The sequence below is a fragment of the Solanum tuberosum genome, unplaced genomic scaffold (assembly GCF_000226075.1).
Source record: "Solanum tuberosum cultivar DM 1-3 516 R44 unplaced genomic scaffold, SolTub_3.0 scf00174, whole genome shotgun sequence".
In the NCBI taxonomy this organism is placed as follows: Eukaryota; Viridiplantae; Streptophyta; class Magnoliopsida; order Solanales; family Solanaceae; genus Solanum; species Solanum tuberosum.
In genome coordinates this window covers 693,969-718,413 of record NW_006239103.1, presented here as the reverse complement: position 1 = coordinate 718,413, position 24,445 = coordinate 693,969, and the positions used below count along the sequence as shown (strand labels likewise).

General features: G+C 29.4%; 3 protein-coding genes across 3 annotated transcripts; 2 read left to right on the top strand and 1 right to left on the bottom strand.

The window, feature by feature from the left end:
- Positions 1 to 16,634: 16,634 nt before the first annotated feature.
- LOC102582215 (lysine-rich arabinogalactan protein 19-like) lies at positions 16,635 to 17,522 on the top strand. Its single transcript, XM_006354484.1, has one exon. The coding sequence runs from the start codon at positions 16,635 to 16,637 to the stop codon at positions 17,520 to 17,522; it is 888 nt and encodes a 295-aa protein (XP_006354546.1).
- A 3,870-nt stretch (positions 17,523 to 21,392) lies between these two features.
- LOC102581891 (vegetative cell wall protein gp1-like) lies at positions 21,393 to 22,725 on the top strand. The gene is made up of 2 exons (XM_006354483.1): positions 21,393 to 22,388; positions 22,699 to 22,725. Exons 1-2 carry the CDS (start codon positions 21,393 to 21,395, stop codon positions 22,723 to 22,725), a joined length of 1,023 nt encoding a protein of 340 aa, XP_006354545.1.
- A 209-nt stretch (positions 22,726 to 22,934) lies between these two features.
- LOC102581556 (germin-like protein subfamily 1 member 17) lies at positions 22,935 to 24,357 on the bottom strand. Its single transcript, XM_006354482.2, has 2 exons — positions 24,189 to 24,357; positions 22,935 to 23,709 (listed from the first exon to the last, which is right to left on the bottom strand). The coding sequence occupies exons 1-2, from the start codon at positions 24,310 to 24,312 to the stop codon at positions 23,159 to 23,161; spliced, it is 675 nt and encodes a 224-aa protein (XP_006354544.1). The 5' UTR covers positions 24,313 to 24,357; the 3' UTR covers positions 22,935 to 23,158.
- Positions 24,358 to 24,445: the final 88 nt, after the last annotated feature.

Genomic DNA, 24,445 nt, shown 5'->3' with positions numbered 1-24,445 from the left:
TGAAAATCATAACTATTTGATGAATAACTAAACAAAATCACATAAAAATTGAAAAATTCGACTGGAAATCCGTAATATATAGAATCGATGATTTAAACATCAAATCAAAATGGATAATGGAAATTTACTTTGCCAATCGAGAAATCTGCTTGAATTAATAAATAGATTTCATTTAACAATAAAGAAGATTTCTTGATGAACAACAATTTAGCACCTTGAAGAAAGATAAACTTGAAACGTGAAAGGTGGGGAAGAAACGTGAAAAGTGGGAAAGAAACGTGAATGGAGTTGAAAAAAGGTTAATGTGTATTGGTTTAATTTTTTTTCTTTAAACGGTTATTAATATATAATTTGGTCCAATATAGGACTCTTTCCATAAATAAAATTAATTTTAAATACTAAAATCTGAATACATATTATTTTATAAAAATATTGTCATTCTGCCATTTTAAATAAATATTTTAAAGTGTTGTTATTTTGACTAATTATGTTAGATATTATGACTTAATTGCTAATTTTCCCTTAATGGGTTTTAAAATGGATCAAGTAGGTATACTACACTACTAGAGTTGTCAATATGGCTGATTTACCCTATTTGAGCTAAGCCGAATAGCCAATACAGGCTTTAGAACTTTATGGGTTAGGTTGGGCTGATTCATTATTTTGGCGGGTCAACAACAGTCAGCCCAATTCATCACTACGTGGGTTACATGGGTCAGCCCATTTATTTTTATTTTTATAGTTTAAATTCTAATTTTAAAATGTGAATAGAAATATCGATAAGACAACATTTATGGTATTACTACTTGTTAACCAAATCTCAAATTCACAAATAAAATAATTTTTATAATACTTATTACGTTTGACACAAGTAAAGATTTGGTTGTCAATTTGAAATCATTCATTTTATGTAAATATCTTGGGTATAATCGTATAATAACAACATATTCAGTGAAATTCCACCAAATGATTTCTACATAGGGTAGAGTGTATGTAGCAGTGGCGGAGCCAAAATTTTCAATAAGGGGGTTCAAAATCTGTAGAAATAGGCACACAGAGTAGCCGAAGGGGGTTCGACATCTACTATATATACATAAGATATTATTTTAACCATGTATAAATAGTATAATTTTCCGTCGAATGGGGTTTGGATGAACCCCCTTAGTACAAGGTGGCTCCGCCCTGGTATGTAGACCTTACCACTATCTCATGGAGATAGAGAAATTATTTTCGAAAGATTATTGGCTCAAGTGCATCAAACTCAAGTAAAAGAAAAAGGAAACAATGAAGAAATATCATACAAAAAAATAATTTTTATATTTGAGTGTTTGAACTTTGTACTAATATTTATAGGCATGATTTAAGACTTTAAGTTTAGACTTCTCTTGTTGGTTTTAGTATTATATTATATTTTAATTTTTTATTTATCCCACGAAACGGCCCAAACCCACATTGTTCAAGCCCCGTAGGCTACATGCTTATTCAGCCTAGGCTAAAAACCCCTCCTTTTAAATGGACTCTAAAAAGCTTACTCCAACCATATCAAATTACGGATTGAGCCAGAATGGTCCAACATGCTTAGCCCTTATTGATTGCTCTATACACAACCATCATGGACAATTTATTTTTTTGTTCTCTTTAAACGTTGTTAACATTGCAACTAGGAAACAAAAAATGAGGAAGATACAATTTAACATTCCTTAGTTTGATAGAGTTTGGCCATCATGTTGTTGATGGTAATTTAGGGAAACAAGCTTATGTTGCTTGTCCATCTTTGAAATGAATTTCGAGGCACAAGACAACTCTTTCTAAGAAACTCAACAAAATAGTCTTGTAACTTTCGAAGAAGGAGTGTCTCCTCAATTAAGGGGATCACAATGAGTAGGCCACAAACTAAGCTTTGTATTGATGAATAAAAGGAATTTACAAGCAAATTATTCATCAACTTTAGTTATCAAAGAACAAAAGGAAGATGAAATGGGATGTTATATGATACTAATATACAAACTTATAAAAACAAAAAAGTGATCCTTATTTCGGCATCAAGGACATAACTTGTTATGCTTTTAGGATATAACTTGCGGGAATATAAACTCTTGCCTCATAAAAAGTTATTTGTTATTCATAGATATATTCGATCACTTATTTGTTATTACTGAAAGATAAAAATTAAAAACCGTCCCAAAATATGAACATTTGTATGAATGACCCGTTTGGCCCAATATGCCACTGTTATTGGCCCAAGTGAACTCATAATTCAATTTCTCATCAATACTAAGTCACGTAATAATTCCATAAATTTGACTTTAAAAAAATAAATTTAATGCACAAAGAATAAAATAAATGCAATCTTGACTAGTAAATACAGGGAAAAGAAATAAGAAGAGGAGATAAACCACAATTTAATTAAATAAAACCATATTTCCACTATATAAGCAACTATTTTCTTCACAATTTCTCACCAATTCACAAAAAATGGCCACCTTTGCACATTTACTCCTTACTCTTTTTATTGGCCTTTTCTTTCTCTCAACTCCAACTCTCTCTAGAAAAATGCATTTGAAAAATACTCCAACAAGTGTTTTATTACCTAATTATGAAGAAAATACTGTTTCACCATCTCCTAAAAAATTATCAGATGTCATCATTATATTTCCTCATCCTCCTGCTCCTGCTCCTAAGCGTCAAGAACCAGCATCAGTTCCAATTAACCCATTAATTTGGAGTGACATTATTGTTTCACCACCCACACAAGAACCTACAGCTGACGCATTAGCTCGTTCTTCTGAACTTTCATAATCAATTAATGTTTTTTTATTTCTTAACTTTGTAATACCTTTTATACATACAAGGATTACAAAATTAGATCAAAATTATTTATATTAAAAAAAATTATTAATGAAAAGGGAATTTTTTTTTGAAAGACAGAGGGGACTACAATGTTGAGTACTGAATTAATTTGAATCTAATGCTTTCAATTTAAAACATAAATTTATGTGTAAACATTCACTAAAAATTTATTCAAATAGTAAGTCCATTCCAATAATGTTAAAATATAATGAATTTAATGCTTAAAATCTTAAAAATTGAACGCCATTGAATTTAAATGTTAAAATTGCATGTAAGTGTTGAGTTAAGTAAGTAGTGGATATAATTTCACAATTTTAAAAAGTGGAAAAACTAAAACAAATCTATAAATTTATTCAGACGACAATTAAAAATCATAACTATCAACAAAAGAGAAAAAAGAAAGAAAAAAATGACGTTATATTTAAAACTTCATATTACATTTTTTTAACCTTTTTTCGTGCTATATTTTTACAACTTTTTTATACATGATTTTCCATTAATATACAATACGAGTTGGTATATTAAAGTCAAGAATGAACGAAAATAATAATGTTCTATCGCGAAAAGCTTTATTATGTATGTCACGCATGACGCAATTGGCTTCGTATGATTTTTCTTATCTCACCGGGAAAAAAAAAGTGGAATCCAAAAACTACACTACGGCTTATAAATTTTGAATTATTTTTTTTGCGAAACAAAAAAATCTCACACAATAATTATGTGAGTCACAAAATAGAAAGTAATGTTGCTCATTTAATCTATTCTTTCTAAACACGTGAATTACAACTTCGATGTTAAATTGCATGTAAAGGTACAAAATATCAACCTAAACAAATTGAAATCGAATTTAAGAAAAATTCAGATGATTGAAACGATTTTATAATGTTAATATGTGATTATACACAATAAATTAATTGATGGGTGGATTTCTCAAAATTTAAGGCAGATTAGGAAGAGCTTTAGTGTAAAAACGATTTTTTCATTAATGATCTCGTCAAAATTCATAATGGACCAATAGTTTAGTATAAAAATATCTCACCGATTGCTAGAATTTATGATGGTTATGTGCTTCCCACAACCACAAAAAAATTGAACTACACGAACTGAATTTCTCTATCCATCGTTCTAAACAGAGGTTATATTTTAAATTGAATACATTATAAATGTTGAATACGCTATACTGTAAGTTGATTAGGGGTGTTCACATTTTGATTCAAGTAAAATAAAATTAAATCAGTCAAATTGATTATTAAAATATTGGAATCAAATCAAATTAATTAAGTCGATTTTTACTACTTTGATTTTTGTTGGGTTAGTCGATTTTTTTTCAAGTTCTTTAATTCATTTATAAAATATATGATAATATATTTCTAACCACACATTAGGCTAACTATATTCCAACATTATACTACCAAAACAATTAGACTTTTTAAGAATATATATATATATATATATATATATAAACCCAACAATTTCTAAGAAATATAATAAAGAAATTATAATGAAGTATTTTTTTGGTAAAAAATTAAGGAAAAACTACATAATTAGACAAACACTTCTATCATATTTACTAATTCTTAATATGGTTTGAAATTGTCTAACTAATTAATAATTGCATACTAGATTTCAAGTTAGATACACCTAAATACATGTATTTTTGCTATCATGTATACTAAAAAGGAAGACATGCGAGGGAGATAGGAGGGAGACGAGCGAGATTCCCAATACATGTGAATCACACTAGATACATGTATCTGACCAGATACTGAGAGAGAGATACTTGAATACAACGTGTATCTCAAGATAATTATACTTAATTATGACCCCATGCATTTGTGATACATGTATCTAAACATATCTAGATGTTCCAGATACATGTATCCGAAGTCCAAAATCTGATAAGATTTATAATATTGTAAACTAGCGTGAATCTAATTATTAATGAATAAAAGGAATTTACAAGCTTTGTATTGATGAATTTCGAGACATGAGACAACTCTTTTTAAGGAACTCAACAAAATAGTCTTGTAACTTTTGGAGGAGTGTCTCCTCACTAAAGGGGGTCGCAATGAGTACACCATAATAAGCTTTGTATTGATGAATGAGATGTTATATGATACTAATATACAAACTTTAAAAAAACAAAAAAAAATTGTTTGTTATTTTGGCGTCAAGGACATAACTTGTTATGTTTTTACAACATAATTAACTTGCGGGATATTATGATACGAGAATATAAACAAGGGAAAATTTCATAAATATCTAAGAGTTGAAACACAATGGGCCTCCTTAGCTATAGTTTGCTTAATTACATGAGCAACTTTCACATATAGCAAACAAAAAAATCATATTTGTATGCTATAACAAAAGTTTGGCATAAATTGCGCTCCATTAGCAAACATATATATGTATAATTCGCTATACATATACAATTGAAAACTGTCTATTTCGCTATACATATATACAAAAAGAAGCAATTGTATAATTCGTTGGCTCCTCTTCAAAATTAGTATAATTTCGCTGGCAGACCATTTGTATAAATTGTTGTTAGCCTCTCGTTTTGTATAAATCGTTGACAAAAATATTTGTATATCAAAAATCACTCTCTCTTTCGCTTTATACAAACATAAATTATAAATTATACATTATACAAACATAAAACTAGGCAGGGGAATATTTTTATTGTATAATTATAAGTGTATAGGACGAATATATATGTATTTGCATGTGTATATACAATTTTCTCGCGCTTTATACAAACAGAAACGCAATTTATACAATTCTGTTGTATAAAACGAGAAAAAGAGAAATGCAAAAGAGAACTGGGCAGGGGAATATTTTTATTGTATAATTATAAGTGTATAGGACGAATATATATGTATTTGCATGTGTATATACAATTTTCTCGCGCTTTATACAAACAGAAACGCAATTTATACAATTCTGTTGTATAAAACGAGAAAAAGAGAAATGCAAAAGAGAACTGGGCAGGGGAATATTTTTATTGTATAATTATAAGTGTATAGGACGAATATATATGTATTTGCATGTGTATATACAATTTTCTCTCGTTTATACAAACAGAAACGCATTTTATACACTTCTGTTGTATAAAGCGAGAGAGACGAGCACAGAGGGAGTGAGCGAGAGAGGAGAGTGGCGAGCGAGAGTTTGAGGGAGAGAGGCGCTGGCAAACAGTTTGCTATAGAACACAATTAAATCAAAGTGTGATTATACAATTTAATTTGAATTAATAGTTTGCCATTATGTACAATTTTCCCTTATTACATAGCATAACTATAGTTTCAGTAGTTATTGTATATCTTGCTGGAAGTTTATTTTTTATACAAATTGAAATCTTAACTTAATTAATGAGGCATTAATTTAGGTTATTAAAAAGGAAAACAATCCCACAAATCATGATTAATGTATCTTATTAGAATTTCTTATCAAATATGACTTTTGCCAAATAAAGAAAGCTAAATTTAATTTCCTAAATAAACATGTAAAAAATGACTTAATAAATATACAAATATATATAAAATTAATAGTTGAAACGTATACTTGCTGATAATATACAAATACAATTTTTTTTTGTATATAATTGTTAAAAATATACAAATAAGGTCTAAAAAGTAAGAAAGTCGTAATAAACATTGATACACTAAATTCATTGAATCGTATACTACATAATTTGAAATGTATTGATAGATATACAAATCACAAAAATATACAAATAAGGTCTAAAAAGTAAGAAAGTCGTAATAAACATTGATACACTAAATTCATTGAATCGTATACTACATAATTTGAAATGTATTGATAGATATACAAATCACAAAAAATATACAAATACCTCAATAATACTGAAATTATACAAATAATAGCTGGAACGTATCTTTGATGTACAGAAAATAGTGACTTATCAAATATACAAATAGAGTAACTACATATAATTTTGAAAATTATACAAATAAAATTTGTTCATAATTTATACAAACCAAATATTTACTTTTCTTTCTTTTTGCAATCGTCAAATTTTCAGAACCATTACCTTTTCCTCTTCTCTTTTTTTGTTTGCGTCTTTTGAATTCCAATTTTAAATGATTTGTTGCATCTTCCTTTGCTCTATTTTCCGCAATGGACCCTGTAATTTCTCTGAAATCTTGAGTTAAACCCAAAAAAAAAGATGAAAGATTATCAGATTTTGTTGACGCAAATGTATACCTCTAGTTATTTTCTTTAATTGGGATTGTGCATCCATGATTTGAATATGTATAGTGATTTTATTGAAATATTCATGATTATGACTGAAAATATGAAATATAATGAAAAAATCGAAAAGAAAGATACAAATACAAAAAAAAGTAATTGATGGAGGTTATACAAAAAAACAACTAATAAAGGTTAGTTGGAATGGTTATGCACGATTAGGAGAAAGAGAGTCTGAAATTTTCAAATTTTGAATTTTAATGTGGTTGAGTGATTTAAGGGAGTGTAAGAGATTTTAGGAGATAAATTAGTAGGTGTGATACGAGAGAGAGAGAGTGTTTTGATTTGTATAACATGTTTTGATACAAATGTAAAAACGCGGTACCCGCCGTATAGCCATTTTCATTAACTATAACAATTATTTATAATTAAATTAAATTATAGTTATGGAGCATAATTAACTACTATATGTTAGCTTAGATATATGTTAGCTTAGTTATGTAATTTAATGCCCTGCGAAAAGTTGTTTCTTATTCAGAGATATATTCGTTCACTTATTTGCTATTTAAAATACTAAAAGATAAAAATTAAAAATCGTCACAAAATAGGAATATTTGTGTGAATGACCCGTCTCATTTTGATGTAATCTTAGCAAACCTATTTATCTGTTAGGCCCATTACTCCACCACCCACACAAGAACCTACAGCTGAAGCATCAACTCGTTCTTCTGAAGTTTCATAATCAATTGATGTTTTTTTATTTCTTAACATTGTAATACCTTTTATACATACAAGGGTTACAAAATTAGATCAAAATTATTTATATTAAAAAAAATTAATGAAAAGGGATTTTTTTTTTTGAAAGACAGAGGGGAATACAGTGCTGAGTACTGAATTAATCTGAATTTAATGCTTTCAATTTAAAATATAAATTTATGTGTAAACACAAATTATTCAAATAGTAAGTCCATTCTAGTAATGTTAAAATATAATGAATTTAATGTTAAAAATCTTAAAAATTGAACGCCATTGAATTTAAATGTTAAAATTGCATATGAGTGGAGAGTTAAGTAGTAGTGGATATAATTTCACAATTTTTAAAAGTGGAAAAACTAAATCAGCTCTATAAATTTATTCAAATAACAATTAAAAATCAGAATTATTAACAAAAGAGGAAAAAAAAGAAAAAAAATGACGTTATATTTAAAAGTTCATATTACATTTTTTTTTAACCTTTTTCGTGCTATATTTTTACAATTTTTTGATTCATGATTTTCAATTAATATACGATATGAGTTGGTATATTTGTGTCAAGGATGAACCAAAATAATAATATTCTATCACGAAAAGCTTTATTATGTATCTCACACATGACGCAATTGACTTTGGTTGTGTAAGATTTTTCTTATCTCACATAAAAAAAGAGTAAAGAAACAAAAAAATCTCACACAATAATTATGTGAGTCACAAAGTAGAAAGTAATGTTGCTCATTTAATCTATTCGTTCTAAACATGTGAATTACAACTTCTATGTTAAATTGCATGTTAAGGTACAAAATATCAACCTAAACGAATTGAAATAGAATTTAAGAAAAAATCAGATGATTGAAATGGTTTTAAAATGTTAATATGTGATTATACACAACAAATTAATTGATGGATGGATTTCTCAAAAATTAAGGTAGATTAGGAAGAGGTTTAATAAAAAATCGAATTTTTCATTGATGATCTCGTCAAAATTCATAATGGACCAATAGTTAAATATAAAAATATCCACTGATTGCTAAAATTTATGATGCTTATGTGCTTGCCACAACCACAAAAAATTGAACTACACGAACTGAGTTTCTCTATCCATCATTCTAAACAGAGGTTATATTTTAAATTAAATGCATTATAAATGTTGAATACGTTATAATGTAAGTTGATTAGGGGTGTTCACATTTTGATTTAAGTAAAAAAATAATTAAATCAGTCAAATCGATTATTAAAATATTGGAACCAAATCAAATTAATTAAGTTGATTTTTACTACTTTGATTGTTTGTTGGGTTATTCAATTTTTTTTCAATTTTTTTAATTCATTTATAAAATATATGATAATATATTTCTAACCACACATTAGGTTAACTATATTCCAACATAATACTACCAAAAAATTAGACTTTTTAAGAATATATATCCAGCAATTTCTAAGAAATATAATAAAGAAATTATAATGAAGTATTTTTTTTGGTAAAAAATTAAGGAAAATCTCCGTAATTAGACAAACACTTCTATCATATTTACTAATTCTCAATATGGTTTGAAACTGTCTAACTAATTAATAATTGCATACTAGATTTCAAGTTAGATACACCTAAATACATGTATTTTTTCTATCATGTACACTAAAAAGAAAGACATGAGAGCGAGATAGGAGGGAGATGAGCGAGATTCCTAAATACATGTAAATCACACTAGATATATGTATCTGACCAAATACTGAGAGAGAGGCGCGAGCGAGAGAGTCAGATACATGTGAATCCACTTGAATACAATGTGTATCTCAAAAAATTTATACCTAATTATGACCCCATGTATTTGTGATACATGTATCTAAACGTATCCAGATGTTTCAGATACATGTATCCAAAGTTCAAAATTTGTAATATTGTAAACAAGTGTGAATCTAATTAAGTATTAATGAATAAAAGGAATTTACAAGCTTTGTATTGATGGATTTCGAGACACGAGACAACTCTTTCTAAGGAACTCAACAAAATAGTCTTGTAACTTTCGGAGGAGTGTCTCCTCACTAAAGGGGGTCGCAATGATTAGGCCATAAACTAAGCTTTGTATTGATGAATAAAAGGAATTTACAAGCAAATTATTCATCAACTTTAGTAATCAAAGATCGGAAGGAAGATAGATATGGGATATTATATGAGACTAATATACAAACTTAAAAAAACTAAAAAGTTGTTTGTTATTTCGGCATCAAGGACATGACTTGTTATGTTTTTACGACATAACTTACGGGATATTATGATACAAGAATATAAACTACTGTCCTACGAAAAGTTATTTGTTATTCAAAAATATATTCGATCACTTATTGGTTATTTAAAATACTAAAAAATAAAAATTAAAGATCGTCCTAAAATAGGAACATTTGTTGAATGACCCGTCTCATTTTGGCGTAATCTTAGCAGACTTATTTATCAGACTGTTATTTGCCCAAGTGAGCTATTAATTCAATTTTTCATCGATAATAACTATGTATCACATGTAATAATTCCATAAGTTTGACTTTTAAAAAATGAATAACAAACTTTAAATGCACAGAAATTAAAATTAATGCAATCTTGACTAGTAAATGCAGGGAAAACAAATTCAAAGAGGAGTTAAACCACAATTTAATTCAATAAAACCATATTTCCACTATATAAGCAAACTATTTTCTTCACAATTTCTCACCAATTCACAAAAAATGGCCACCTTTGCACATTTGCTCCTTACTCTTTTTATTGGCCTTTTCTTTCTCTCAACTCCAACTCTCTCAAGAAAAATGCATTTGAAAAATACTTCAACAAGTGTTTTATTACCTAATAACGAAGAAATTAGTGTTTCACCATCTCCTCAAAATTCATCAGATGTCATCATTACATTACTTCATCATCCTCCTGCTCCTGCTCCTACTCCTAAGTGTCAAGAACCTCCAATTAACCCATCAATTTGGAGACACATTACTCCACCACCCACACAAGAACCTATAGCTGATGCATTAGCTCATTCTTCTGAACTTTCATAATCAATTGATGTTTTTTATTTCTTAACTTTATAATACCTTTTATTTTATATAATATACAAGGGTTACAAAATTAGATCAAAATTATTTATATACTGAATTAATATGAATCTAATGCTTTTAATTTAAAATATAAATTTATGTGTAAACATTCAAAAAAAATAAGTATTCAAATACTATGTCCATTCCAGTAATGTTAAAAGTATAACGAATTTAATGTTAAAAATTGAACATCATATTGAAATTGCATAAGAGCGGAGAGTTAAGTAAGTAGTGGACATAATTTCACAATGTGGAAAACCTAAAACAACTCTATAAATCAATTCAGATGACAATTAAAATAAGAATTATCAACGAAAGAGAAAAAGAAAAAAAATAATGTTATATATTTTGTCTTTAAAAAGTACAAGTAGTAAAATAGGAGTAGGAAATTATTCCAAATGTGACAATTTAAAATTCATATTACATTTTTTTACTATTTTTCATGCTTTATATTTTACAATCTTTTTATTTATGATTTTCCAATATACGATGCGAGTTGCCATATTTCAGACAAGAATGAACAAAAATAATAATACCATATCACGAAAAGTTTTATTTTGTATCTCACTAATTAACTTCAGTTATGTAAGGTTTTTCTCGTCAAAAAGAAAAAAGTGAAACCCAAAAACTACACTATTTCGACTTGCAAATTTTATTTATTGCGAGACACAAAAAAATCTCACACAATAATTATGTTAGTCACAAAATAGGAAGTAATGTTGCTCATTTAATCTATTGTTTCTTTAACATGTGAATTACAACTTCTATGCTATACAAAAATATCAACCTAAACGAATTGATGTCGAATTTAAGAGAAATTCAAATGTGGTTTTAATATGTGATTATACACGATAAATTAATCGATGGATGAGCTTCCCAAAAATTAAAGTACATCAGCAAGAGTTTTAGTGTAAAATTAGAATTTTCATCATTCTAATTTGAGATTATTCTTTAAATTAAATACATTATATAAATGTTGAATATGTTATACTGTGAGTTGATTAGGAATGTTCACATTTTGATGTAAGTAAAAAAAAAGGGTAAATCAATCAAATTGATTTTTCAAATATTGGAATCAAATCAAATTAATTTAGTTGATTTTTTACTGCTTCGATTTTTTGTTGGATTTTTGATTTATTCTAGTTTTGTCAGTTTTATTTTTATAAAATATATGATAATATATTTCTAAACATGCATTAAGTTAACTATATTCCAGCATAATACTATCATAACAATTAGACTTTTTTCTAATAAAAGAAGAATATATACACTCCCTCAGTCCATCTTTACTTATCCACTATTTTAAAAATAATAATACTTGTCAAATTTGAAAAATCAAGAGATAATACCCCGTTTTGTCTATTTTTTCCTTGATATTAAATACAATTTATCATCTAATATATTTTTCAAAGCATTAGATTTAAATTATTTATTGTTTCTTAAGGTGTGTCTCGAGAGGCGAGCACAACTTTTAGCACTTAAGAAAAATTCTTACCATTGGTGATTTGGAGATTTCTACATCTTATTAGCTAGTCATAATTTTGATTAGCAAGCTGACAAAAAGTGTTATCAGGATTAGAATTATATGTTACAAGAACTTCAAATGTATTTATATCATGTTGTTGATGTTAATCGAGGCACTAAGGAATTCAATAAAATAATCTTGTAACTTTCGGAGGAAGAGTATCTTCTCGATCACTAAAGGGGGTCGAAGTGAGTAGGCCACAAACTAAACTTTGTATTGATGAATAAAAGGAATTTACAAGCAAATTATTCATCAACTTTAGTAATCAAAGAGCAAAAGGAAAGATAGAAAAAAGAGGTTTCAGTCTGGTATTTACAAATAGCTAACAAAAAGAAAATAACACGTCTTAAAACATAAGTCTTAATAATAAATTATTTTCCCCTTTTGTATATAGAGACATACGACATAACTTATGGGATGCTATGTGATACTAATATACAAATTACTTAAAAAAACAAAAGAGTTGTTTGCTATTTCGGTGTCAAGGACATAACTTGTTTACGACATAACTTGCGGGATATTATGATACGAGAATATAAACTCATGCATTACGAAATGTTGTTCTTATTCAAATATATATTTGATCACTTATTTGTTATTTAAAATGCTAAAAGATAAAAATTAAACACTATATATTTGAGGTGTGAAAAATATAGCCAGAATTTTTTGGGTCTCTACCCACCATTCTAAATTGAGAGTATATTTTAAATTAAATACATTATAAATGTTAAATACGTTATACTTAGAGTTATCAATATGGGCTGAGCCATCTCTTTTGAGCTAATTCATACAAGCTTTGAAATTTGATGGATCAGGCCGGACTGACCCATTTTTTTTTGGGCTAGAAACGGCCTACCCAATCCACAAGTACGTGGGCTGCGGGCTAGCCCACTTTTTAAAAAATATTGTTTTTATAATTTTTTAAATCAAATTATAATTTAAAAATAATATAATAAATATCGACAAGACAATATTATATTGTGTTAGTGTTACTACTTGTCAATCACATCCACAAATAAAATTATCTTTATAATATTTATTAAGTTTGATTTCAAGTAAAATATAAAAAGCTAAATCGAAATATTAACATAATTATTTTCCAATAATCACAATAAAATACAAAAAATATGACAATATTTCATCCATAAAATGGTGAATAAATAGGCTACGGCCTATATAGTGATTCCCAAGAAATTTTAGGGAAATTTAAAATTTAGTATTTAAAACTTTAAATAGATTTTGAGTTTGGACGTTTGCACTTATTTTTAATACTCTATTTTATTTTTATTTTTAATTAATTTTTATTTGGCCCATGGGCCAGCCCTATCCATATTTCTCAAGCCCTACGAATCAGCAAGCTTATTCAGGCCGGGCTAAAAAAAATATTTTCTTAAATGGACTCTAAAAATCTTAGCCCACAGGCCTAGCCCATATTGACGGATCTAATTATACTGAATACGTTATACTGCAAGTTGATTAGGGGTTCCCGCATTTTGATTTAAGTAAAAAAAATTTAAATCAATCAAATCAATTTTTCAAATATTAGCATCAAATCAAACTAATAAAGTCAATTTTTTAGTGTTTCAATATTTTTGTTGGGTTTTTCGATTCATTCAAGTTTTGTCAATTCTTTTACTCCCTCTATTCCATATTAAGTAAATTTTTGGGCCTTTTTTCATTATTAAAGTAATTAAATTGTTCAAAGTTTAAGATACATGTTTAATTTTTTGTCATATTTATCTGTTTCTTTAATGAAGTTTTATATTTTCTAGGAGATAGATTGCACTACTTACAAGTTATATTTATGATTTCACAAAGGGCCATAGTGGAAGATATGGTTTTAATTAGGAACTTAAATATATTTTTTAATCGATGTACATTGTTTTACAAATTCAGTTAATATGAAACCGAGGGAATATAAAATATATTTCTAACCACACATTAGGTGAACTATATTCCAACATAATACTACGATCTATCCTACAGTCAGCCATTTCTAAGAAATATAATAAAAAAATTTAGAATGAAGTTTTTTTTTTTGCGCAAAAAATTAAGGAAAAACTATCTAATTAAATAAGCATTCCTACCATTGTTTGAAATAATATATATTATCTCACTAATTAATAATTTTATACTAGATTTTAAGTCAGATACACCTAGGTATATGCATTTTTGCTATTAGATACACTAAAATAGAGAGAGAAAGTCGAGAGAGTTAAGAGTGAGGCGAGGGAGATTCCCATATACATGTGAATCACATTAGATACATGTATTAGACCAGATACAGGGAGAGAGGTGAGCGTGATCAAGTCAGATACATGTGAATCCACTTCATTACAGTGTATCTCAAAGAAATTACACCTCCCTATATTATCTGAGATACATGTATCTAGACGTACCTGGACACGCCAAATACATGTATCCGAAGTACAACATCTGACAAGATTCGTAATATTGTAAACTAGCGTGAATCTAAGTAATTAACTCCTAAACTAATGAAATTTTTGTAAGTTACCCAAAAATTTAAAAAAATAGTTGTGATAAACTAAAATATCTTGACTATATTTGAAATAAATAATGATAATTAATAAATGGATTCATAGACAAATTATTTTTTAACAAAATAGATTCTTGGCACTATCATAATTAGATAATTCCTAATAATTTAAAGAAATAATAAATAACTTTTTTTTTTTTTAAAAATAATATGGTTATCAAACTATGCTCATATTTCCAGCAAAGTAAAATCTAACAAAAAAATGTTTTTTATTGGAAGTTTACATGCCATCTTTAATTAGGATCCGTTTATAAATATAGTACCCCTTATATATTTACATAAGTAGGAAAATGAAACAAACCAAATGGATTCGAAGTTGATACAAATGATTCATATATATAGTTAACGTCTCATTTTATGTGATATAATTAAAATTTCAAAAATTAACCAAGTTTTTTTAATCAAAATTTCTTAATATATCTTTTAAATATTTTAAATATTTGTTTCAAAAAACTTAAAACTTTTATATCCAAATTACGATCAAATTTAGAAATTGGAGTCTCGAAATTCCAACCATGCCACATAATTAAATTGGTAAAAAAGGGTAATAATTCTCCTATTTGTAGATATTAATAGTTTTCATGTAATTCAATTCATCAATGTAAATATTCCTTAATTTCTCTTGGTAAGCAGTTTAAACAGACTATAAACTTACTAACCTTATATATCAAATCAATTTACATAGATACATTTATATGGTTACATATTTATTAGATGACTATATATACACACAATTAAATCTTATGCATAATTAATAATACATTTAACTTTTTACTACATTAATACCTTAATTACAAGTGAGAATTATAGTTGGTACTATATATAAACAACAATTTTAGAGAATGTACTATATATGTGTGTGTATTAGACAACTAAATCTTATGCATATTTGGTACTACATTAAATCTTTTACTAGATATAACAATACCTTAATTACAAGTGAGAGATTAATTAGTAATTTAGTACTAATTACTATACATGAAATAAATTTCAGAGAAATTAACTTCTAATGAATGGGCTAGAATATTTATTTCATCCGCTAAAAAAAGTAATTAAAAATGGTCAAATGAGTTTTATATAATGAGTTAAAGGGGTATTGTGTCTAAAAATAAAATCTTACAAGTATGGCATGTAAGCTTTTGTTAAAAAATGTTATTAGTTTTTATTTTGTTGGAAATATGAGCATAATTTGATGACTATATTGACCAAAAAAAATCTAAAAGATATTTTAGTGAGATATTTCTACAAGTTGAATGACCATTTGAGAAGTTCAGTCTTGAATAATCTAATAATGTGAACATAGTTAAAAATATTTGTTTCAGATAGCGAATATTCGAAATTTATTCTTTACTTTGACTTTTAAAAAAGATACTCCCCCTTCCCATTTTACTTGTCATATGCACTTTTCGTCAGTCAAACTATGTAAACTTTGACTAATATATTTTAAAGTACATTAACTTTGACCAATATTTTAAGATGCGATCAAGTCAAATAGTAAAACTTATGAGAATCTTAATTCTTAGAAAGTAAATCTAAGGAAATTAAAGAAAATAGATTATAATTTAATGCCAAAAGACCATGTCTCCTCTATATAAGCCACTATTTTCTTTACACTTTTCTCACAATTGCAATTACAATACAATTTAGTGAGTTGCAAAAATGGCCTCTTTTTTACACTTACTCCCCTCTATTCTCCTTGGCCTTTTGTTTCTCTCAACTCCAACTCTCTCTAGGAATATTATTTTTTTGGAAGATACACCAATTGCACCTTCTCCTAGTGATGACACATCAACCTCAATTAGCCCATTAGGTTCCGGAGAAATTACTATTACACCATCTCCTCAAGATTCACCGGTAGATGCGCCAGTTAGCCCACCATCTACTGGAGAAATTATTATTTCACCCTCTCCTCAAGATTCACCGGTAGATGCGCCAGTTAGCCCACCATCTACTGGAGAAATTATTATTTCACCCTCTCCTCAAGATTCACCGGTAGATGCGCCAGTTAGCCCACCATCTACTGGAGAAATTATTATTTCACCCTCTCCTCAAGATTCACCGGTAGATGCACCAGTTACCCCACCATCTACTGGAGAAATTACTATTTCACCTTCTCCTCAAGATTCACCAGTAGATGCGCCAATTAGCCCACCATCTACCGGAGAAATTACTATTTCACCCTCTCCTCAAGATTCACCGGCAGATGCGCCAATTAGCCCACCATCTACCGGAGAAATTACTATTTCACCCTCTCCTCAAGATTCACCGGCAGATGCGCCAATTAGCCCACCATCTACCGGAGAAATTACTATTTCACCCTCTCCTCAGGAACATAAACATCATCATCATCGTCGTCATCACCACCACCACCACCACCATCATCATCACCACCATCACCATGGTCATGAAGGCCACCATCATGGACATGAAGATCAACCAACACCAGCTCCTTCTCCCGAAGTTTCAAGTGATGAACCGGAAGATCAATCAACACCAGCTCCTTCTCCTGAAGTTTCAAGTGATAATTTCTCTTTCTTAATGTTGTAATGATTTAATATATGCTAGGGTTATGAAAATAGGTCAAGATTATTATGATTTTATTTGATTAAATGTTAGAAAGAATGATTTGTTATTGATTCCAATTTTCTTGGATCATGGCAAGCTATTGCCTATTGGAATATTATAATCATTCTTGAATTTCTTAATCAAGGCCTTATTATTCCCATATATCGAACTCATCGTAGATATAGTATTTTATATGACAATTTTCATTTTTTGCAATTTTTTCCTTGAATATAGTTTTAGAAATTTTCTATTGCTGTAGTAATTAATTAAGTAATAGAAGGAGTATCACATTGATCTTCATTAGAAGGATATATATATATATATATATATATATATTAATTCTATCTATATTTTTAAATAATTACATATTTTACCACTAATTAAGAGTTTTTAAAAATCATATATTGACGAAGATACACCTAAATAAATATATTTTTGATACCAGATACACTAAAACAGGAGATAGGCGAGCTAGATAGGGAGAGAGACGATATTTATGTATTCCAAATACATGTGAATCACACTAGATACACATTACATACATATTTTTATATGTATCTGGTGTGATTCACATGTATATGTGATATCAGATACATAGGGAGTGGTGAGCGAGATGGAAGGGAGACGAGGGAGGCGAACAAGATCTGTTTATGAATCCCAGATACATGAGAATCTACTTAATACCATGTATCTGAAACAAATTATACCTAGTTTTGATCTTATGTATATCAAGATACATGTATCTGGATGTATCTGGATGCACCAAGATCGGATAAGATTCGTAATATTCTAAACTAGAGTGTATCTAAGTAATTAGCTCCTAAACTAATGAAATTTCTCTAAAAAAAAATGGTCAAGGAGTAATTCAAAGTTGAAACAGGAAACTTAAACTATTTAGACTTTGTGGTCAAATTCGTATGAAAATAAGTTTTTAAATTTCTAATTCAAAATAATTTTTGTACTATTATTATAATTATAACTATAACTATAAATTACGATTTACTTGGCGGAGATAATTTAGATTCATGAGACTATAGACTATAGTGAACACTTTTGGGGGCTAATTGTATCTTTCATTTAAAAATAAAAAAATAGAGAAAAGCATTATATGGTTAGTGTTTTTGTTCTTTGACATTAATTTTAATTCCTCTTAAGGTTATCGTCCAAGTAGTTATAATTTTAGCCATATCTCTCCCCTATAAGATCATATTCCATTCACCTCAATTTAATAATCACTTGAGCTCAAAATAATTATTCTAATATAATAAATAATAATCATTTAAAAAATTTATAGCGATAGTTAAAAATGAGGAGAGAAGGGAGTATTAACGGGAATTTCTTTGTTAGAAGGTCACTTCGAAAACTCAATTAGAAAATTAGACATAAGACTTAATTATGTTCTATAGCTATAATTTGCTAATTACGATTTAATTGGACACACGATAATTAGTTGAGAACAAATAATAATAGGGGAATTTTCGCATATAGCCACTCAAAAATAGCTTAATTATGCTCCATAGCTATAGTTTGCTAATTACGATTCATAGCTACATGTTACAGGGGGGAGAGTGGCGAGCGAGATTGGGAGAGTGAGGAGCGAAACAAGCGAGAGAGGGCAGAGAGTGGAGAGCTAGAGGTGAATTGTATATGTATATCATTTAGATAATTGTATATATGTAACTACTATGTATATGTATCAGTTATTGTATTTGTATACCTGCATACAATATGAATTCGTATACAATTGAATCAAGTTAAAACGTTTGTATTTGTATATCCAACCTCTCTCTCACTTTATACAAACACAAATTATACAAATACAGAGTATAATTTGTGTTTGTATAAAGCGAGAGAGAGAAAGATAAAAGAGAACTGGGCAAGAGAAGATTTGTATTTGTATAATTATAAGTCATGTATAGGTAGAGAGATATGTATTTGTATATCCCGTCTCTCTCTCTTTATACAAAAACAAATACAAATTACACATTTGTGTTTGTATAAAGTGAGAGAGATTGGTAGAAGAGAAGAGAGATTGGGCAGGGAGAGGAGAGAGGCGAGGGAGAGATGACTAAAAAAGAGGAGAGTGGCGAGAGAGATTTCGGATAGAGGGGAGAGAGAGAGAGGAAGAGAGGCGAGAGGGAATGTAATTGTAGCTAGAAGTAAGTTTCGAATTGTAATTAATGCAAACTGTAGCTATGTTAGCTAATTGACTAGTATATGTTAGCTTAACCGCATAATTTTCCCATAATAATTTTATTTTGGAGTAAATGGGCCTTAAAAGATGTTCTTGTTGTCAATAATAATTTCTTGGATAATCTAAATAATATATATAAAAATTAACGATAAGTATTATAAGTAGCAATTATTCTAATATCAATATGATGAAAAAAATACATTTTTAAAATATTGGTCAAAGTTTATATCGTTTGACTCTTTAAAAGGAAACCGTGGCAAGTAAAAAGGAATGGAGGGAACAATACTTTTTACGTAATTTCCAAATGTGTATCTTTTATTTTAAAAAACTAAAAGATTCAATGTCCAAATGTATAGTCAAAATTAAAAAGTTTGAATCTCGAAAAGTAAAAAATAGGAAAAACTACATAATTAGACATATTCAACTACCATACATAGTATTATTACATATATTTTTAAAATATTACGTATTTTACTACTAATAAAGAACTTTCTGTCATATATTGAAGAAGATATATACATGGATTTTTGCTACCAAATACGTTAAAACAGGGAGAGAGGAGAGCGAGATAGGAAGGAGGACGAACAAAATTTGTTATGTATCCAGATACATGTGAATCACACTAGATACATGTCTTTGTCTGTATCCGGTGTGATTCATATGTATCTAGGCTATAAGATGCATAGGAGAGTGAAGAACGAGATGGGAGGTAGGCGAACCAAATACATGCGAACTCACTTGGACACAATGTATCTAGAACAAATTACACATAATTTTGACCTCATGTATTACATGTATTTGGACGTATGTGGACGCACCAAAATCTGATAAGATTCATAATATTACAAACTAAAGTGTATCTAAGTAATAAACTCTTGAATTAATATGATTTATGTAAATTTTCCTACAAAATATCACATAAATTAAAACAAAGTTAATAAAAGATACTAATGACATCTATAATATGCAATCTTGTTAGACAGTTGGTAGCATTAAAGTTTAATTACTCTTTTCAAATTTCTATTTGACTAATTATGCTTAAAAATTAAAATCATATTATTTCCTCCTCTCTTTTTTCGTTAACTCTGAAGTTTGACCCTACTCCTTTTCACACAACCATCATCAATATTTCAACCAGATTTCTACCATGAGTTCAGACTATATTTTAAAAAGTCTATTGGACTTAAAATTTCTTTAATATAACTAAAAACATTCTTTAATTCATTCTAGTTGCTGTGCATATTTAAAATAATTGATCTAAAATAGCTGTTATTTTAGAAAATTAAATTATTAATTTGCACCTTTTTCCTTAATAAATATGGAGAGAAAAAAAATAATAAAACGGAAAATAAAGTAATATTAAATTGAGATTAAAGAAAAAAACTGATAATTTAGTCAAATTATTGTATCTATTTAATTAATGTTTTCTTAAGAATATAAATGAAAAACAATGACAAGTAAATTGGACTCAAGTACTTGTACTTTAATGCTACCAATGGTCTAACATTTGAGTCAATGTGGAGTAAATGCAAGTAAACACAATACAATGAGGAGATAATGCATAATTTAATTCCACTAAACACTCTTCAACTATATAAGCCAATGTTTTCTTCATAGTTTTTCATCATTAGCCAACTCATTAGTGATTCACAAAAAAAATGGCTATTTCACATTCACATCTTTGTCTTCTCCTTGGCTTTGTCTTGCTTTTTACTCCAACTCTTTCCCTAAGAAGAGACTACTTCTTTAGAAATGGACCAAATGTTAATGATGATCATCTAGATATCCTTCATGATAAAAAATTCCCAATAAATTTTTTGTCTGCTTTTGATGATCTTTCGATTACCCCTCCTCCTCCGGATGAATCTCCTGATGTGGCAAGTCCGGTTGTTTCACCATCTCCAGAAGAAACCTCAGGTAGTGCACCACCTCCAGAAGAAACCTTAGGTAGTGCACCACCTCCAGAAGAAACCTCAGGTAGTCCACCACCTACAGAAGAAACCCCCGTTACTTCACCACCTCCGGAAGAAACCCCAGGTACTCCACAACCTCCAGAAGAATCCCCCGGTACTGCACCACCTCCAGAAGAAACCCCAGGTACTCCACAACCTCCAGAAGAAGCCCCCGGTACTCCACAACCTCCAGAAGAAGCCCCCGGTACTGCACCACCTCCAGAAGAAACCCCCGGTACTCCACCACCTCCAGAAGAAGCCCCAGGTAGTTCCCCACCTCCAGTAGATGCCCCTGGCAGTTCGCCACCTCCGGCACAAACCCCCAGTACTTTACCATCTCCGGCACAAACCCCCAGTAGTTCACCATCTCCAGCACAAACTCCTAGTAGTTCACCATCTCCGACACAAACCCCCAGTATTTCACCATCTCCGGCACAAACCCCCAGTAGTTCACCATCTCCAGCACAAACTCCTAGTAGTTCACCATCTCCGACACAAACCCCCAGTATTTCACCATCTCCGGCTCAAACCCCCAGTAGTTCACCATCTCCAGCACAAACTCCTAGTAGTTCACCATCTCCGACACAAACCCCCAGTAGTTCACCATCTCCGGCACAAACCCCAAGTAGTTCACCATCTCCGGCAGAACCCCCAACTATTCCACCACCTCCGGAAGAACCCCCAATTATTCCACCACCTCCTGTAGAACCCCCAACTATTCCACCACCTCCACCGCCAACTCCTCCGCACCACCACCATCACCACCACCATCACCACCACCATCATCACCACCATCACCACCACCATCATCATCACCATCCACCTCCTTCTACAGAAGTTTCAATTCAAGATCCTGATCAGTCTATGATTTCGGACAATATCAATTAATTAGTCACCCTTATGCATACAATGCTTAGAAAAACAATCTAAATCTAAGAGTACAACAAAACAAATTTAAAAACTAGAGTTTAATTAATTTGCTATGTTGTTTTCCGTGAACATGTATTATCAGTTACATGGCCTGATCAATTTGTTCTAATTTGCCCTTTCCTGACTAATTAAATTATGATATATAAACGTTACTGATATTACTATATTCTATGTGGATTCAATTAATCTTTTAATCCTCTTCCTCTAAAAAACAAATAATAATTTTGTAGATTATTCCAATCAACCTCTCACTAGATTTGTTTTAATAACAAATTATGACGATTCATCATGATTTTTTGTCAAGAACATCAACACAACTATTCAAAAGTTCTTAGTTATCTCTCAAACATTACAAAATTAATTGATAACAAATACATATTACATGAAAACAACCAATTGTTCTCACTTGGTATACATTTTTTGTAATTTAAATTAGGGTTATTAGAGGAAAGGGAAACGGGGTCTGGGGAGATTACAAGTAGGGGAATTGAACCCTCACAAACAAGCTGAAAGTTCAGATAGCCAACAAACCAAGCTACGTACTAAGAGAACAATCCTTGAAGTTGTTTCACCATTTTCTTGTCCAATTGAAATGCTTTTGAAAGAACATCATCTACAAGTGGTGGGTTTGTTCCAAATAATTCACTTCCAACCACAATTAGCCCAGCATTTTGGCTATTCAAAGCACCAAAAACAATTGCATTTGTATCTCCAATATTATATTGAAAATGAATTAATCCTTGTGGGAACACAAATACATCCCCTTTATTCAATATTTTTGTAAATGATTTAGTTTTTAATGGATTTGAAGTATCCGGAGCCAAAAATCCAACGTAGAGCGTACCCTCTAAGACAACAATAATTTCCGTGCCACGAGGGTGTGTGTGAGGTGGAATTAAGCCATATGGTGCAAAATCGATACGAATAAGTGAAATTCCAAGAGTGTTGAGTCCTGCAAGACGATTTATATCGACTAAATTTACAAACGATCCCAATCCTGGTAAAGGATTTCCACTAACGTTAAGCCCTGTAACAAAGAAATCATCTGCTGTGGCCAATTTTGGATCTTTGCAAATTTTTCCATTCACGAACACTGCAAAATAAATTATAACAAAAAGAAAAAGAGTTTAACTTCTATAGATCGAAGATCGAAGGAACGTTTGGTTCATGAATATGAAATATAAAGTGGGATTGTAATATTTGGAAATATTTATTGAATTAAAACACACGTGTTTGATTTGAAACAAGTTTCTATTTCCAATTTTAGCCTTAACTTTCTTAAAAGACCTTGATAAAAGGGCTATGGAAGAAGGGCATATTTGTCATTTGATTATTTTGTTATGGTATTACCAAGATTAAAATAAAAAATAGTTCCGAGATTACTTCACTTGAAATAGAAAATTTCAATCAAGTATAGGATAAGATACTTTCATATTTTATTATGGAATTATTTTTCTTATCCTGATACTAACGTCCCCTGTAATATAAATATTTTTTTATATTATTATCATACTTTTCATCGAACAATATAACTACATATAATTGTTCGTAACGAATGAAGTGGAATTTTACCTGCAGTATTGGAATCAGTAGCTGCAACACAAAAATCTTGAAAAGGGTTTGGATCAAATGAAGAACCAAAGGAAGAAAGAAGACCAAAAGTGACTACAATAATTGTTAGGAGGCAAAAAGCCATTGAAATTTTTTTCTTATTATTTTTTTAGGGATGATTAATAGAAAAGCTAATAATAAGGTAGTTGAATTTATACTGAAAAATCTGAGCCTATTTATAGATATATAAAGTTGTCACTATTTTTAATATTATTTTT